Source organism: Balearica regulorum, chromosome 1 (assembly GCF_011004875.1).
Source record: "Balearica regulorum gibbericeps isolate bBalReg1 chromosome 1, bBalReg1.pri, whole genome shotgun sequence".
In the NCBI taxonomy this organism is placed as follows: domain Eukaryota; kingdom Metazoa; phylum Chordata; class Aves; order Gruiformes; family Gruidae; genus Balearica; species Balearica regulorum.
This window is the reverse complement of record NC_046184.1, coordinates 200709706-200726636: the sequence shown is the minus strand read 5'-3', so window position 1 is coordinate 200726636 and position 16931 is coordinate 200709706. Positions and strand designations below refer to the sequence as shown.

Genomic DNA, 16931 nt, shown 5'->3' with positions numbered 1-16931 from the left:
TTAGGAGAGAAGTATAAATTAGACAGAGTCGGAGTCTTCTGAGAGGTGCCCAGTTGCAGGAGAGGAGGTGATGGGCACAAATTTATACACAAAAAAGCTCTGTTTAAACCCAAGAAAACTTTTATTGTGAGGGTGGTTGAACATCAGAACAGGTTGCACAGAGAAGTTGTGCAGTCTCCATTGTTAGATATTAAAAACTAGGTGAATTCCTGAGCAGCCTGCTCTAGCTGATCTTGCTTTGAGCAGAGGTCTGGACTAGGTCATCTCCAGAGGTTCCTTTCAACTTCAACTATTCTGTGATTCTGTAAACCATAAAGCTGTTAAATCAGTACATCTTTTTTTCATCATGTATCCTTGGTGGCATAATGAAGAATAGGACTGTGTACCCTTTTCAGTTCAGTAACCCTTTTGAATGGAGGTAGATAAGTAAATTGGTAATTCTTCCTGAGAGGACTTTTCTTGGGGAGGTGATATAGAACATTTTGAAATAATAATAATAGTAAAAGGTTACTGAAAAGTAGCACATCTTATTCCTTGGCTTAAAAAAATTAAAAATATGAAACCATGTAGGCCTCACATGCCCCCTTTCTTCATCAATTTTTATTGTTGTAGCTCCTGAATATAAACGACAGTTTGTCCTTTCTCAGTGGTAAAATCCAATGCATTGAATAAAGCATTTTAACTTCCATTTGAATTTAAAGAGAAGGAAAATAGCTTTTCCAGATAAGATGGAGAAGTACGTGAATGGGACTATGAATGGGATTTTTTTGCTGTGCTGATTAATGTTGGAAGACTCCATGAACAATACGTGAATTTCACCAAGATTCTAGTAGATTCAGGGAAAGTAGAAAAACTTAAAATAACTAGGTAGGTTCCTGGACTAGAATGAGCTGGTTGTAAAAGACACTTTCCACGGAAGCTGGCCTGTGAAACATTTCTGGGCATTGCACTGCCTCTTGCCATCACTTGGCGCATTTGCTGACCTTTCCCTGGTTTTATAATATTTTTAGGCTTTGAACTCTTTGGGATAGACCTTTACTACTTGCGTCAATGTAATGCTGCAATATGTTTGTTTTCTGAGGTTGGTTGGTTTCTTTGTAAACTGTGTGGATATCATGAGCCTGTGAATTCTGCAGTTGTACCAAGTGTCTTCCAAACTATGCAAAATCAGGAGTTCGAATTGAGATGCAGAGAAACAAGGTAATTGGAAGAATAGTGAGAAAATAGTGACCAGTAGGTTGAGGGAGGTGATCCTGCCCCTCTACTCCGCTCTTGTGAGACCCCACCTGGAGTACTGCATCCAGCTCTGGGGGCCCCAGTGCAGGAGAGACATGGAGCTGTTGGAGCGAGTCCAGAGGAGGCCACAAAGCTGATCAGAGGGCTGGAGCAGCTCTCCTGTGAGGACAGGCTGAGAGAGTTGGGATTGTTCAGTCTGGAGAAAAGAAAGCTCTGGGGAGATCTAATTGCGGCTTACCAGTTTCTGAAGGGAGCCTACAGGAAAGATGGTGAGGGACTGTTTATCAGGAGTGTAGGGACAGGACAAAGGGTAATAGGTTTAAGCTGAAGGAGGGTCGATTTAGATTAGATATTAGAAAGAAATTCTTCCCTGTGAGGGTGGTGAGGCACTGGAACAGGTTGCCCAGAGAGGTTGTGGAGGCCCCATCCCTGGAAGTGTTTAAGACCAGGTTGGATGGGGCTTTGGGCAACGTGGTCTAGTGGAGGCTGTCCCTGCCCGCAGCAGGGGGGTTGGAACTAGATGATCTTTAAGGTCCCTTCCAACCCTAACCATTCTGAGATTCTATGAAAGTCTTTTCTGTCACTTCTTGTTATACGTATAGGTAAAATTTAAAGAGCACTACCAAAGGCCAAATGATCAGATACCCAGAAATGCCAAAGCCAGAGAAATACAAGATTGCAGAAATTCTAGATTAGTGTAAATAACTTTTTATTTGTCTAAGCTAATGTGGGGATTGATGACACCTGAAGATATTCTGGTAAACCTTAGTGGCAGGGTAAAATGAAAAGGGGTTCATAAATGTTTAAAAGAGAGTCTAAGAGTTATAGCCTTTCTGTTGAACTTGGATGTAAAATGGAGCAAGTTGCAATATATAAAACTCTTAAGGTAAGGTTCATCTCACCTAACTTTAGATGTCCTATATGAGCTAGTCTGCCTGAGCTTTTATTTATAGCTGTTGGAGAGGAATAGGCACTTCTAGGATGCATCCTGACATAGATACCTTAAAAACCCTTTGGGATGGATGGACAGCGGTTTCTTTGCACTGCAAAGGTAACCTGTGTGACGTGACCTAGCTTGGGTCAGGGGAATGTCATTCTTACTTTCTTAAACAAGGAGTCTTAAATCAAAGTGCCTGAGGAAGTCAGTGGGAATAAAATGTCTAAGGCAACGTTCAAGGGACTGCTTTTAAAACTATTTTTGGTGTTTAGGTATCACAGGTTTTTGTAGAGCATAAAGTATTACTTGTAGCATGTGGAATGTCAGCGTAAGCTTCATCTTAACGTTGCACAGGCCAGATGTACTGGTGACGTATTACGATCATTTGCAACTGCCACAGGAAGTTGCAGTTACACCAGTTTGTATCAGAAGTGACAGAGCAGCTGGTTGGGGGAGGATGAGAGTAGGAGGAAGCCAGCATCATCTTACTTGGAATGAAAATACTAATAAACCTCTCTGTTTCTGGCTTTGGCTTTTTAAGATCTCTTCTTAAGATCATTCTGAATTGGGCAAAAGAAGATAATGATGAAGTTTAAAAATAACACAAGAGTAAAATCAAACATGGTTGTCAGTGTTACAGATAAAAGCTTTAATTTCAAAAAATTTTAATTTACATTTAATTATCCTTTCAAACCCATTTTGTTGCAGATTTTCGTTTATGGGTTGCATTGCAGTGTCATCTTGCAAACAAACTGTATATACATTCAGTTTTTGACAATCTTGAGGTATGAACAAGTGGTTTATCAGAAGTGTCCCTCCTTAATAAGAATTAAGTATGAGTGTTCAGACATACTATGCAAATGTGCCCCAGTAGTCTTGCATATCAATGTGAATAAAACAATACAAATAATGCAAATGAAATCCTGACCTTGGATCCTTATCTGGAATGCTGGATTTCTCACAGGCATGAGCGTTGTGCTGTCTAGCCTGTCTGTTGCAAGGTGCTAAATTCTTGACATTTGTACGAAATAAATTCCTCACCTGAATGGATCAGATAGCAGTGAAACAGCACAGCTATGCACTGAAGTTCAGGTAGGATGTAGTTTACTGTGTTGAGGGCATGAGGTCTAAGTGATTGCGTCCTCTAAGCTTGTTGATTTACTTCAAGGTGCTTTTACTTTGTTTAAAAAAAAGAGATAAAAGAAAATTCTTGATTACTGATTGCTTCAACTAACTTCATGGTTTATTTGATAGGACATGGTTCCTCTGCTGTTGCTTGGAAAGAAAGGATGAATCAGATTGGGGCTCCTTTGAAACCTTTGCAGTTCCTCTCATGGACTGATGCTGCCTTTTGGCATTTCTTGTAATTTTAGTATTTAATACATCAATTCATCCAGTTCTGAAAAACAGTTTAAAAAAGCATATATTTTTCTTGCTAGTTTGAATGTTACTGTGGAGGGGAGATACTGGGACACTGAAGTGATGTCTGTCCGTTAAATTCTCCATCACACCAGAGGGACGTGCAGGGTGTTACGGCCTGAGATTCCAGTCACGTCCTGTGACTTTGAATTATGTCGGAACAGCACATAAATCGAATTGTGTGTGTTTTAATATTTAAAACAATTATCTAAGAAATACATCAATAAATCAAAACTTAAATGTAGCAAATTAGTAGAGCATAGTACTTGCTGCCTTATGTATTTCTAGTACTTGTACAATAATCTCAGGTGGTTTTGGGGGCCTTTGGCTACTATTGTAATAGAGCTGTAATATATTTCTGATGCCCAACCATAACACTTTCCATAATGGTATAAGTTAATTCATATACTATTTTTGTAATGTTCAGTTATTTACAAAAAACCTTGAAAGTGATATCAAAATAGCAGTGGAGAACAGCAGTTGATAAAGGAGCAGGAAGAAAAGTTCAGACTGACTAAACTTGTTCTCCCTCAGCTGTCCAGCCTGTGTGCACTGAGTGACCAAGTCTTAGGAGAACTGACTAAAATCCAAAGGGATGGCAGTATTTTAGAAAGAAATCAAAGAAGTCATTTACTCTTTCTGTACTTCATTTCTCTTCTTGTAAAGTAGAACAATTCTATGCAGTATCTAACTTTGCTAGTTTGGGTGTAAATTCTTGGAGTAGGGGGTATCTTTTGCTGCAAGTGTTCACAATGCCTAAAATAACAGAGAATGAGGTCAGCTGAAGACTTTAATCATCATTATATTACTATGGAATGGTCTGTGAAGCCTCTTACCTTAATTAGATGCCCATTTCTTTGAACATAGAGCAATACCATCCTGCATACAGTCCATGACAAACTTGAAAAATTGTTTGGAGTCTAAAGGGGCTGAACCCTATTGACAGCTGATAGATGCGAGTTAGAACATCTGGCATTTCTTTGGTGGTTTATTCTTAGTTATTGTAGGGTTTGATACATGTGCAAAAAGTGTGTTTCTTCTGCCCCTTATCTGTCACTTATTAAGTTCTAGACCATGTGTACCAAAGAAATACTAGTAAAGTAAGTGGATTGCTTTATAGGTTATCCAACAGGCAGAATGAGATTTCTACCCTGGGGCATGTAATGACTTGTGTAGATCTTCATATCTGCAACTCTCAGCTTCATGGAAAAGATACCTCTTGTTTAACCTGCTTTTTTCCATCTGTCACTACGGAGAAAAAATAAACTGTCATTTATTTTTGTCACTGCTTGCTAGACAGCAATAGATTAATGAGATCTGTCAAATTTGAAGCCTTTTCCTAAAGGTTCTAGATATCTTCATAAAATGATTAATAATTTAATGTGAGCAAACAAGTGTTTTATTCCACACCTCATTCTTGGTAGCAGCTGAATGGATTGTGCTAGCACCTTCCACTGCTAAAATTAGTTGGAAGACATAATCTAACAAAAAACTTAGCATTTGGAAAAATAAGCAAATTAAAATTTACTTCTAGAACGAAGTGTTGGGCAGCTTGAAAGCTATATTCTGTAGCTCTACATATCTTACAATTAATAGTTTTTATTTCAATTTGCCAGGGGGAAAAGTATTCTTTTATGACATTGCTTAATTTACTGTCTTGTCTTTTCTTTTCACCTTTGGAAATGTTTTTTCTCTTATAAGCATTTAAAGAATCCCCTTGAGAAATTGATACTCCTAACTGTTGGGTCTTTTCCTACTCTGTCTGAAGTTGACAAGAACAGGTTTTGGTGGGTTTTTTTTTTTTTTGGCTAAATTCCAGATTATTATTAATACAATTATTAATACAATAATTTTCCCTGACAAGTGCCTGTACATAGCAGAACAAGGGTGTGATTATAGTATGCTTGAACATAACCCTACAAGCTTAATTGGCTATTTTTAGTAGTGTTTGTTGGTTTAAGCCTCATGGTAGGAGTTTTGGTATGTGTTAGAGGTTAGGTTATGAGCAACAGAAATCCAAGGATCTTTTCTGATATTTAAAATATTCCAGTATTTATGCTGCTACTGACAGGCAGGAATAGACTGTGTAAAAGAAACATGAGAAGAATAAGAATCTTTCCTTTTGAGAAGGATGGAGGGAAAATGCAACACAAGATTAAGTTATTCTGTTATGCAGTGCTTCCAGGTTCTTGGTAAATGTCTGGGATTAATTGAAACTTCAGTCTTGGGCTGGTCTTAGTAAATGTTGTATAGTGAATTTATATTGGTCAACTGAGTTGCAGTTATTGACTTCATGCATTTATATATTTGATGAGCTGGTGGCAAATGCAAGGCAATAGAAATTATCTTAGGCCACAGTGAAAGGCAACTACAGTGAGTTGAATCACTTTCTGTTAGTGGCTAAGATTAAGTCAGGACACCTTAGATAGACTGATAGCAACACAGTCTGTTCATGCTTCCACATAATTCAGATGTCAGAATAGCATAACAACATCTGGCAAAGCTGGGAGAAAAAAAAAAAGAATCGATGATGTTTCCTTCTGACTAAATTGCCATATTTTCCTTCTAGGTAAAATAACATGACATACCATTGGGAAATTCAGCCAATTGATGTGCATTTAATGAAATATTTGAATACTTGAAGTTGCATCACTTCTGTAGTACTGATAAATTTTGGCTGATGGGTATTGTGTAAAAGAATTTCAGTCTGAAATCAATGTTAAATGACTTAATAGTGAAATTCTATTTTGCGTTTAGAGCAACAATACAATGTTAGTTTCATGTGTTGATAATTGAATGGTTTCTTATTTTGTGAAAGACTTTTATTTTTTCTTTCAGTGTTTTGTATCCTACTTGCGTTCAGTTTACTTGATGAAGAATAAGGAAGTATTTGATGTTTTCAAATTGCCTCTAGCAGAATATGCCCTGTAAGTATGATCAACTTGGAAAGTGAAAACTGTAGAGTGAGTGGTTTTGCAGTGTATGATAGCTTTAAATAGCTGTTTTGACTATGTTAATGTACAGAATTGGACAGTCTTGTAATGTATTTACAATTCCATATTTATGTTGTGCTTTTGCATATTTTCAAAGACATTCTAAATAGAAATTATGTGTAAAACCAATCTATCTCTACAGAAAGAAATGACTTACAGCAGAAGGTACATTTGCTATATACCGTAGAAGACAAAACTTGTGAAGTAAAAGGATAGAGAACAATAGGGTGGTTGGGCGTTTTTTGGTGGGTTTTTTTTTGTTTTGTTTTTTCAGATTCACCCTTCAGCCTCATAACTAAATGCCAACCTGTAAGGTGTATTATTTAAAAAGAAATTGGAGTATCTAAAGATGGTATATTGCAGTCTCATTTTGAGTGTGATTGGGACATTGCTCCTTGGACATAAATTACTTTTCAGAAGATTCAGTGTGCTGAAACATCTGCACTGGACTGAATAGCATCTATTTTACTGTGTCTGTTTTCGTACGTATGTGTGAACCATTCCACATTTTGTATGGGAAGGAAATTAATTCTGACAGGTTGACTTTACAGATGACAACCATTTGAGATTGTTTTAAGATGTGAAGTTTTCGAATAATCTCATGGGACATAGGGTAGTCAGAAGGGAGCAGGAAGGTTCTCAAAGATGCATGGTAAATTAATTTTATGTCTGGAATTTCATACAGAGACGACAAATCTTCAACCTTGTCAGCACGTGGCATAATGAACTAAAATGTGACAGATTACTAGACTGTAGAACACCTGGTCTTCCTGTGCTGTGCTGCAATTAACATGATTATGGTTTTTAAGGTACATAAGCCTATTATAAAAGATGCTTTCTTACTTTATAGACTGAGAAATTTTTAAAAAGGAGAACTAACAAAAACTTGAAAAATTTCACTGCGTGCATTGCCTGCCCCTTCACGTGTGTGATTTGTCAGCATCTTTAAAACCTTATTGTAGGCCTTACTATGCTGAATGTAAGGGGTAGTGGCAAGAGATTAGGACTAAGAGGGATGACCACAGAAATTTAACCAGCGTGTTAAGAAACCAAGTGACAGATGGTGGCAATGCAGGATTTTTGGAATCCCAGTGCCTCTTTCAGCTTGGCGTGCCATCTCGTATCTGTTACTGATGTGGACAGAGTAGTCTACAGTTATGTTCTTCTCAGGCCTCTGTGCCGGGATTTAGTCCTTCATCAAAGTAAATTCTAATCTCAACTTTGCAAAGTTACTAATAAGTCATTCCTGTATTAAAAGGGAAGAAAACAGACAGTTGTTTAGAGAGGACAGGAAAGGTTTAGTCAATGCTGTGAAATATATGGAAGTGTAATCAAAAAGTCAGAAGATAATAAATCTGGAAGATAGTTTTGAGATTCTGCTCTAAATGAACAGTTTGTTGGCACTCTTCTTCCCCACTCTCCAGACTGCTAGTCTACCTAAATACACGCTGCAGTCCCCTGGCTTTCAATTCAGTGCACATCCACTGATAGAGCTCATCAGTCAGCTTAATTTATCCAGAAGGCCCTCAAAGTCTGGTATGTTTGAATTCTGCATTCAGAAGCAACCTTGGTGTATGTTCAAACGCATAAACTCATGGCAAAATCTGGAATGAGAATCCTTTCTTCCCTTTACTTTCTGGTGTATTCTCTGAAATGTATTTCAGCCTTTCTGTGGAGATTTACTGCTACCTTGATAGATGTTACTCCACTAAAAATCCTGCAGAGAAAACAGGCTGCTTAATGCCCCTGTCAGGTTTGCATTTCAGTCTGTCAGGCTGTTGCGCACCATCTCCCTTGCTCTCTTGCCTGGCCTGTCTGTACACTGAGATTCTCTTAAGCTCTGTCGATTGAGTCTGCAGCAAAGCAGCAGTCTTTTTTATTTTCATCTGTTATATAAAATTATTTTCTATGTAGAAAGTAATATAAAAATTAAAAAGTGTGTGTTTGCATTTCTATACACATATGTATTCTAGAGATCGCTTTTAAGCTGTGAGACATTAGTATTCTCTCCTGTATCCTCTCCTCACAAATTGCTATCAAGAATAATTTGCTGGAGGAAGTCTTGCACAGGCCTTGTGTTATCACAGGCAGCCTTTAAGTTTGGTGAAGAAGAATCTCGATGCTTGCATGAAAGAGAAATTTGTCTTTTTATTGCAAAAGACAGCTTTGAAAACGTAAGAAAATATAGACAAACAACAAGGTGGAAAGGAATAATTAGTTAGTCTGCTCTCCTGGATAGGAGACAAGGTAAATAGAAGGCAAGGATTTGAACTGTTTTACTTCTCAGGCACTTTATTTTATTAATTGCTAACATATATATCAGTCTCCAGGGCAGACCTTAACAGGTGAGTGCGCTGCATGAACAGGTTAGTCACAGCTCTAAGGGGCTGCCAAGGAAGGTAATTTCCTCTCTGATTTTCATCATGTCTTCCAGGAGCAATGCAGCATATTTTTCTGTGTTTATCCCTGTATTGGTACATAGAAACAGATAAAGCAGGTTGAAGCCAAGTTATTTGGGAAATGTCTGATAAACACAACTTAGTACCCAGCTAATTTTGTAAGTAGTGCTTACAGTTCAGTGTTACAAAGCAGTAGGTAGCTGCAGGTGCTGTCAGATCTGAAATACCGTGTACAGTATTACTCATATGGACCTCAGTATTCTCCAGTCATCTGTAAAGTTTGGGCATTTCTCACACAATTGCCCCTCAACCACCTAGAGATCCAGCCATCCCTTTCTGAGCCTTCTGTAACTACTTCTGTAAGCTTCTGAGCTTTCAGATTTTGCCATGCAGATAGATCTCTGAACAAGCTGCTGTCTCCTCTCTCAAAGTCCAGGGTCATTATTCTCTTAGTCATCATCCTTGTTTCTTCTAGGATCTTGAACTATCTTTTCTCATTGTGCAGCCAAGCCTGCTATTGACCTTCACTCACCTTAGAAGTAAAGATCCTTGCATATGCATGGATAGCAGTTCCAGTAGAGTGCTTCTCAGAGGTGGCTAATCCAGCTAACTTGGAGAAATAGTCTTTAGCGTACTCTAGAAATCTCTGTTGCTGTGTTGCCCTTTGAGCAGGTGTCAGGGTAGCTCAGGTACCAAGAGCACCAGGGCCTGCATCTGCAATAGGGAAGCTTCTTTTGCTTTTGTAAAAAAGACTACATCTTAGTCTAAGTGATTGGATTCCAACCATGACATCCTCTTTGGCCTTCTCTTTGATCCTGACCCATACACCCTTGATTAGCTTGGCCTTCCTTATTATTTGTAAAGTACCATGCATTTGAGCTCCTTAATGTAGAGAGCTAAAGCTGGCTAATCAAATAACACAGCAAAAGCAATTTCTCTGTTCATTTTGGTTATTAATCAGACCATCTGGAAAGACTGTTAATTCAGATTTGTGTCACTTCAGTTGATTTGATTTCTCCTGTTTTCAAATGGTTGCTCATCCTGTCTTCGGAAAACATTTTAAATGTTAAATGTAGATGTAGCATATATTGCAAGACAAGTAACACACATTTCTTCTCTTAAAATAGCTTCAGGGAGTATTTAACCTTTTTCAGGCTATTTTAAATCTTTGTCTGAATCTGTCTGATAGTAAAAGAAATCACTGTGCTATGTTTTTATGTGTTCAAATAATTCTGAAGAAGTTCACTAATGGAATATGTCTTACATTTAGTAAATGTAGTAACTTAGAATGAAGCACTAAGTTGTGTAAAATTGTTGTGCAGCAGTTCTGCAGAAGTGACCTCAGATTCTTTACAACTGGTTCATATTTCAAAAAGGACTGGAAATCTAGGTGCAGATTAGGAACTCTTGTGACTCTTAAAAGGTTGGTCTTAAATTTCCTGTTTAATATGTTTTGTGCAAGGGCAGATTTTGCTCGGAGTGTCTTAAGAGTCTGTTTTTTTAAAGAGTTAAGAGAGGTGCCCAGCTTTTCACCCAATCTAAATAGAGGCATAGTGAAGTTACCGTTTTACTCCAGATCTTTGTATAAGCATAATTAACAAACCTCAGAAAAAGCAATATTTTAAGTCAAATACACCATTCATTTGAATTAATTTTAAAACATGTTTACTAATCTTTGAATTTCCTTATTCAATAGCAAATAAAAGTGATATTCTTAAAACCATACCATGTTCTTTCTTTGGAGTTTTACTATTTTAACTTATTTCCTTAAAATCTTTGTCTGCTTGCTTTGATTTGAAGGAGGTACACGAGCATTGTAGATGTTTTGTTCAGTTATTTCTATGCATTCCCTGATCAGTATTAGGGGATGATGATGTCTGGCCACCTCAGTTTCTGTTGATGAATACAACTGTCAACTATACTTTCATTTATAGTAGCAAAATAATCCATTGGTTTCAGTATTGCTTTTAGAAGCTGATTTACAATGTCTTGCTCCCCAAGAAGTCATTGCATTTGACACCAAAACATGAAACAGGATTGTTTTTTTGGTTTGTCTGCTGATTTGTGTTGCCATTTTAAGGCTACCATAGTCTGAGGAATATATTGTAGTGTTAGCGTGTTTTTGGTATTCTGTGCTAGAATTTCTGAAATCTCACTAAATAACTTACCTGCTTTTTGTCTGTCTTTCTGAGAAAACCACGCACATTTCGTATTCCAGAAGAGCACGTGAATGCTAGCACTAGAGTCAAAGAATAGCTGTAACTTCAGGTGGAGTAGGATTGTGGTCTGAGTGGCATCTAATGAATTAGTGAGGATTAATATTGCCCTTTCTAGTTGGTGGAAAGAAAAGCTGGTTCATATATTCAGGTTTTGTAGTATGACTGAACTCTAGATTTGGCAAATGATTAAGAAATAAATTCTAAAGAAGCTGTCGAAACTTACAATATAAGGAAGCTTTTAGGTGTAGTGGAATATGTTTGTCCCAAATTGTTTGGAATATACATAGAAAGGAGGCAGTAATGAGCCAAAATGCTGGCATTTCTTTGAGAAGTTATGTAATTAAAAGTGTTTAGGGATAGTTTGCATGCAACTTTGAACTTATCTTTTTATTACTTTCTCACCAAATTCGACCATAACACCTTCCCTCTCCCCCAAGTGTAAGGGCTGTATTCTTTTGGGTCAGATGTCATTTGAATTCTGATAGCACTGGTCTTCTTTTGGTAGGGTTGCTAAGCAGTGTAGAAAAATTGGGCAACACTAACTGATAGTTAATTTTATGCAATTATTAAAGAAAAACATCAGTGCAGAAGAGCAATCTGGCAGATGGGATTTCATATTTGAAAGAGAAAAGGTGTGTTGAAGTCTCCTCCACATCATGGGCTGCTCCTTTTGAGTTGTCTTTTTTAACTTTTCCTGTGGAGAGAGTAGTTTCTTCACCTTGACAAACTTTTCTCTGCAGCCATGACCCTGATCTTTGATACTAGCTCTGGAGACATAGAAGAGAAGCTGTGATAAAATTGGAGTTTGCAACCCTGTGTACATTGTATCTATGTCTGTCTGCATGAGGAGGAGAAGGGAACACCGATTGTGTAGTTGCCATATAGTACTACTACTTGCAGTACTATGCCAACAGTTGACAACAATACTTTATGTAGAATAATGTTGTGAAATCTGCAAAAACAAAAGTGTTACTCATGCAAAGGATTTTTTTTTTTTGCTCCTTTGATTTCCTTGCCAAAAAGATTGCACTTTTATTGACGTTGCGGCAATCTCTTTATATGTGTTTTACCATGCCTGGTGTTAAGGCCCAATTCCAGGTTTGAATCTCCTCCAGCTGCTGCAGTGAAGCATTACATCTGCTTTGTTTGATTATTTTTGTTTCAGTTAGTCAATAGGCCAAGCTGTAACACATAGTTTTATTGCAAAGGTAATTAGTGTTAGCTGTCAAACACTGAAACAAGATTGCTGGTTGCTCCAATTTCAGGTCCCAAATGTGTTGTGTTATCCTCTCAGCAGTGCGCTGTCAGTACATGTGCAAAATACACTGGATAAAAACTTACTTTGGTCTTTTTTTTTATAAAACTCTATTTACTTTACTTTTGGTGTTAATTGCTTGTAGAAGAACAGTGTTGGGTTATCAGAAATACTTAAAATTAACTTTACACTTAAATTAAGGCTTTATTTATTAAAAATTTGTTCCTCATCCTAACAGTGTGGGCTGCTTTTTGGGTGCGTGTCCGCCTTTCAGTGTTTCAAGCTGTGGCCAGTACCAAAACAGCCCTGTTTAACCACAGGTGTGGTTGCATTTGGGGTTTTTTTGTTTTGTTTTGGGGTTTTTTGGGTGGTTTTTTTGGTCATTTAAGCAGGGTGCCTCTCCTGTTGACTACTACTCTGTCTCATTGGCTGCTCTTAACAGTTCAAGGCTCTCTGGGGCTACAGTCCAGTCTTGCTACTCTGCAGTACTGTTTGGATGCTTCATGGACTGTGTATAATGACATTTCCATCAAGGACTATGGAATTGATTTTTGCCCTGTACCATAACTCAGGTTTCTTTAGTTAGAGCTGTATGGTGAAGAGAAAACATAATGCTGGCTACTTGAAATGGCAGCATTGAGAGGAGAGGTAGTGTATGCATAACTGTGCATAATCTGAATTGAAAGAGACTGGTCTTTTTATATCTGTGTGTGTTCGTGTGTATATACGTAGCCATTTTACTTGGTTAACTACTTTGCTAAGTGTACGTATGAGCCCTAAGAATCACAACCACTGTCAGTTCTGTATTGTGTGTTTTCAAATGCAGCTGTGGTCTCCATGTGTTCCTTTCACAGCACCAGTGTCCCCCCATAATTTTTATTCACCTAATAAGAAGACTTACGAAGTCTGAAAGAGAATTAAATACTGCTTTTTTTAATTGGTGTTGGCAAGGTCAGGTGTTACAATAGTGGGCAATTACAAAGTTTACTGAAGTCAAATGGTCTGTTAGAGGCAAAATATCTGTTCCCCTGTAATGCTCTCCAGTATTGTTGCTATATGATATTTATGCTTTTTGGCTAATTTTTGCCCCATCATAGAATGGTTTGGGTTGGAAGGGACCTCAAAGATCATCTAGTTCCAACCCCCCTGCTACGGGCAGGGACACCCTCCACTAGACCAGGTTGCCCAAACTTCATGTAGAGTAATAGTGTAACTTTGAATTTTCATGAATAGTTAGAGTAAATAATTGTGTTGTTGGCACTGCTAGTTACATATGCCGCAAAGGTCAAAGCCTTGTCGTAGAGCGATGCAGGCAGGTGAGATTTCCTCTCCCTTAGTGTTTTCTGCAATTAGTCACTTATCCATACTGTGTTCGTTCTTCTAATCTCTCCATCACCATGAGATGATGGGGATAATGTTCTGGGTGCACTTCTAGCAGTGAGGGACATTGACAGAGATCAGGGCTATCTTCAATACCAAATTACATTGGTGTTTCTTCCGCCATATTTTACTGTGAATCATAGATAATTTGCTCTTGTCTACAGCTTTTCAGGTTCTTTGATTTCTTTCAAGGGAGGATTTGTAATCGTGCTTTAGAGTTCTCAGTTATTTCATATTCCTTCCTCTCCTAAGGTTCATGTGCATTTTTCAAGCTAAATTGTCCTGTTGTAGGCCAAATACTGTTTTGTAAATATGTTGGTCAAAAAGTATTAATATGAATTGCCATAAATAAAATTGAATCGCTTGAGCCATCAATGAGGGCTTCTAATTTAGTCAAATTTTATGTATCTACCTTTCAGATTAATTTATGTTTAATTCTGTGCTTTAGATCACTTGGTCTTGCAATGGCACCTCGAGTGAGATTTCTTCAAAAAGTTCAGAAACAGATGTGTGCGAATGAGGCAGCTGATGGGATGGATATGTTGAAGCAGACAGAGCAAAATAAGAATACCATCTCCTTGACAGACAATGAAGGAGTGAAGAAATGCGGAACTAATTTCAGTGGAAAGGTATCTGTTACCAAAACAAAGGAAAAGGAGAAAAGGAGAGAGACTGAGGAATGTTCTGCTTCCAGTGAAGGTGCTGAGGAGAGTGGTGAGTCTGAGGATGAATTGCAGGAGGTTTCTGAGGAGGAGGAGGAAAAAGAAATTCCTGTACCAAGCAGGGTTCCAAAGCCAGACTCCACACAGTTCTTTGAAGATGATGATGATGACGATGATGATACTAAAGATCTTGATTTGCTGACAGTGAAACGATGGAATGTTTTTGGTCTGGAAGCTAAAGATAATCCAGCACCGGTAAGTTCACTTTTATAGTAAGGCTCATGAATCTTAAGAATTTTATATTGGACGTACTCCAAGTAAGGAGGAGGAGAAAAGAGAAGATTCTGCTCTTGGCAGAATACTTGCTTGAAGTCAGATGTGTTGTCTGTATGTATTGGAGGTGAGAATTGCTCCCAAAAGATAAGTGATGTGACTGATGCTTTTATCATTTTGTTATTAGCAGAAAGTAATTTTTTTTGCCTAAAGAATATCCTTGAAGGTGCTTTAACTTATGAATAACATGATTTGAATACATGGGAAATTTTGACAGTTTTAACTCTTACCACTTAGTAATTTGCTTGTACCTCTCTAAAACAGCTGCCACTTCCAGTCATAATTTTGATGATGTACCGCAGTTTATGGCACTGGGAAGCAAATTTCAATACATGATGAGCCACTTCCTGGTAGAAATCATAACAAACAATCTTTACAATAACGTAACCTTCAAACTATGATTTTTACTTCCAACACTTTGCTGTTAGGAATTGAGCCAGTATCAGAGAGAGAGAGAGTTTGCGCAGTTCTTGTAAAGCGTGGTTACAAAGGCTTATTAAAAGTATTCACGTAGATCTTTCATTTCCTTAGCAAGTAGCATTATAATTCAGGATTTCTCTGTGCTTGGTGTTCTAAGAAATGTTGCTTTCGTTTAATCTTTAAATACAATGTTATAGTAAGGGTGGGGTTTTTAAATTTTATTTATTTCTATAAAGCAGATTTGGTACATACATATTGTGAATTTTTTGTGTATCCTTTGCTATGTAGCAACTGTATCTCTGTAGTAAAGAGATCCAAGTGAAATAGCCATCTGCTTCAGCAAGATGTTTTTCTGAACTTATATGCATGCAAGCTGAGCCTCCTGTTAAGCAAAGTATTTATTTTTCCAACTGGTATTTTAAATCTTTTTCTGTGCTGTTATTTAACAGCACAGGGCACTTTTCATGGCCTTATGCTAATCAGCCCACTAGCTGCATTTATAAGCAGCTTCTTTCCTTTAGGATTTAGTGAAGTGTTATAAACTAGTTTTTAGCAACTAACTTTGCCGAAGATTAGCAGTTTCACAGTAACCCAAGCACCACCTGCACTCTCTTCTCTACTATGAGGAGGCTGCCGCAGATCGTCATCTTGTCCCAGAACTATGCGAGGAGGATGCTCCTGGAATTACCTTTCTGTTCCTGTTATTCTAAGCTTGAGCTGTCCTGCCCTGGCACAGCTACTGCCTGGCAGTGGCTTATATTTATTAATAAATTTCAGTTTCATGTAGAAAAGAAATCACTGTTTTAAAAATGGAGTAAAAGATTTCTGCCTTAGTTAAAGAATGATGTTCTCACAGCTTTCATATCGCCTCATGCTGAAATAGACGTTACTTATGTATGTAGGAAAGTGAATTGGGAAGTTTTGTTAAGGAAATGGTAAAAGGAGAAACTTTGATGTAAAAGAATGAACAAAAGACATTTTAGGAAAAATACTAGTGATTTAAAAAGTAATTTGGAACCTCACTGGGTAACCTTTTAACAGTTTTCCAGCATTAAACATTTATAGGTTAGTTTATGCACAGGCAAGTCAGAAATTATTTTCTGTGATTCAGCATTGACAACATAAGGGTTAGTAATTTGTACTTGGCATGCAAGTGTGAATCATAGAATGATAGAATGGTTTGGGTGGGAAGGGACCTTAAAGATCATCTAGTTCCAACCCCCCTGCTGTGGGCGGGGACACCCTCCACTAGACCACGTTGCCCAAAGCCCCATCCAACCTGGTCTTAAACACTTCCAGGGATGGGGCCTCCACAACCTCTCTGGGCAACCTGTTCCAGTACCTCACCACCCTCACAGGGAAGAATTTCTTTCTAACATCTAATCTAAATTGACCCTCCTTCAGCTTAAACCCATTACCCCTTGTCCTGTCACTACACTCCCTGATAAACAGTCCCTCACCATCTTTCCTGTAGGCTCCCTTCAGAAACTGGTAAGCCGCAATTAGATCTCCCCAGAGCCTTCTCTTCTCCAGGCTGAACAATCCTAACTCTCTCAGCCTGTCCTCACAGGAGAGGTGCTCCAACCGTCTGATCAACTTTGTGGCCCTCCTCTGGACTGGCTCTAACAGCTCCATGTCTCTCCTGTATTGGTGTCATCAGCAAACTTGCTGAGGGTGC

The 16931-nt window shown here is 38.1% G+C and overlaps 1 protein-coding gene across 1 annotated transcript in view; it reads left to right on the top strand.

Annotated features, from left to right (window-relative positions):
• DDX10 (DEAD-box helicase 10) overlaps positions 1–16931 on the top strand; it is a 191769-nt gene that overhangs the window by 43479 nt on the left and 131359 nt on the right. Inside the window, exons 12-13 of the mRNA XM_075742273.1 lie at positions 6431–6519; positions 14287–14755. Coding sequence (XP_075598388.1) covers positions 6431–6519; positions 14287–14755 — 558 coding nt within the window. The remainder of the gene's footprint in view (positions 1–6430; positions 6520–14286; positions 14756–16931) is intronic.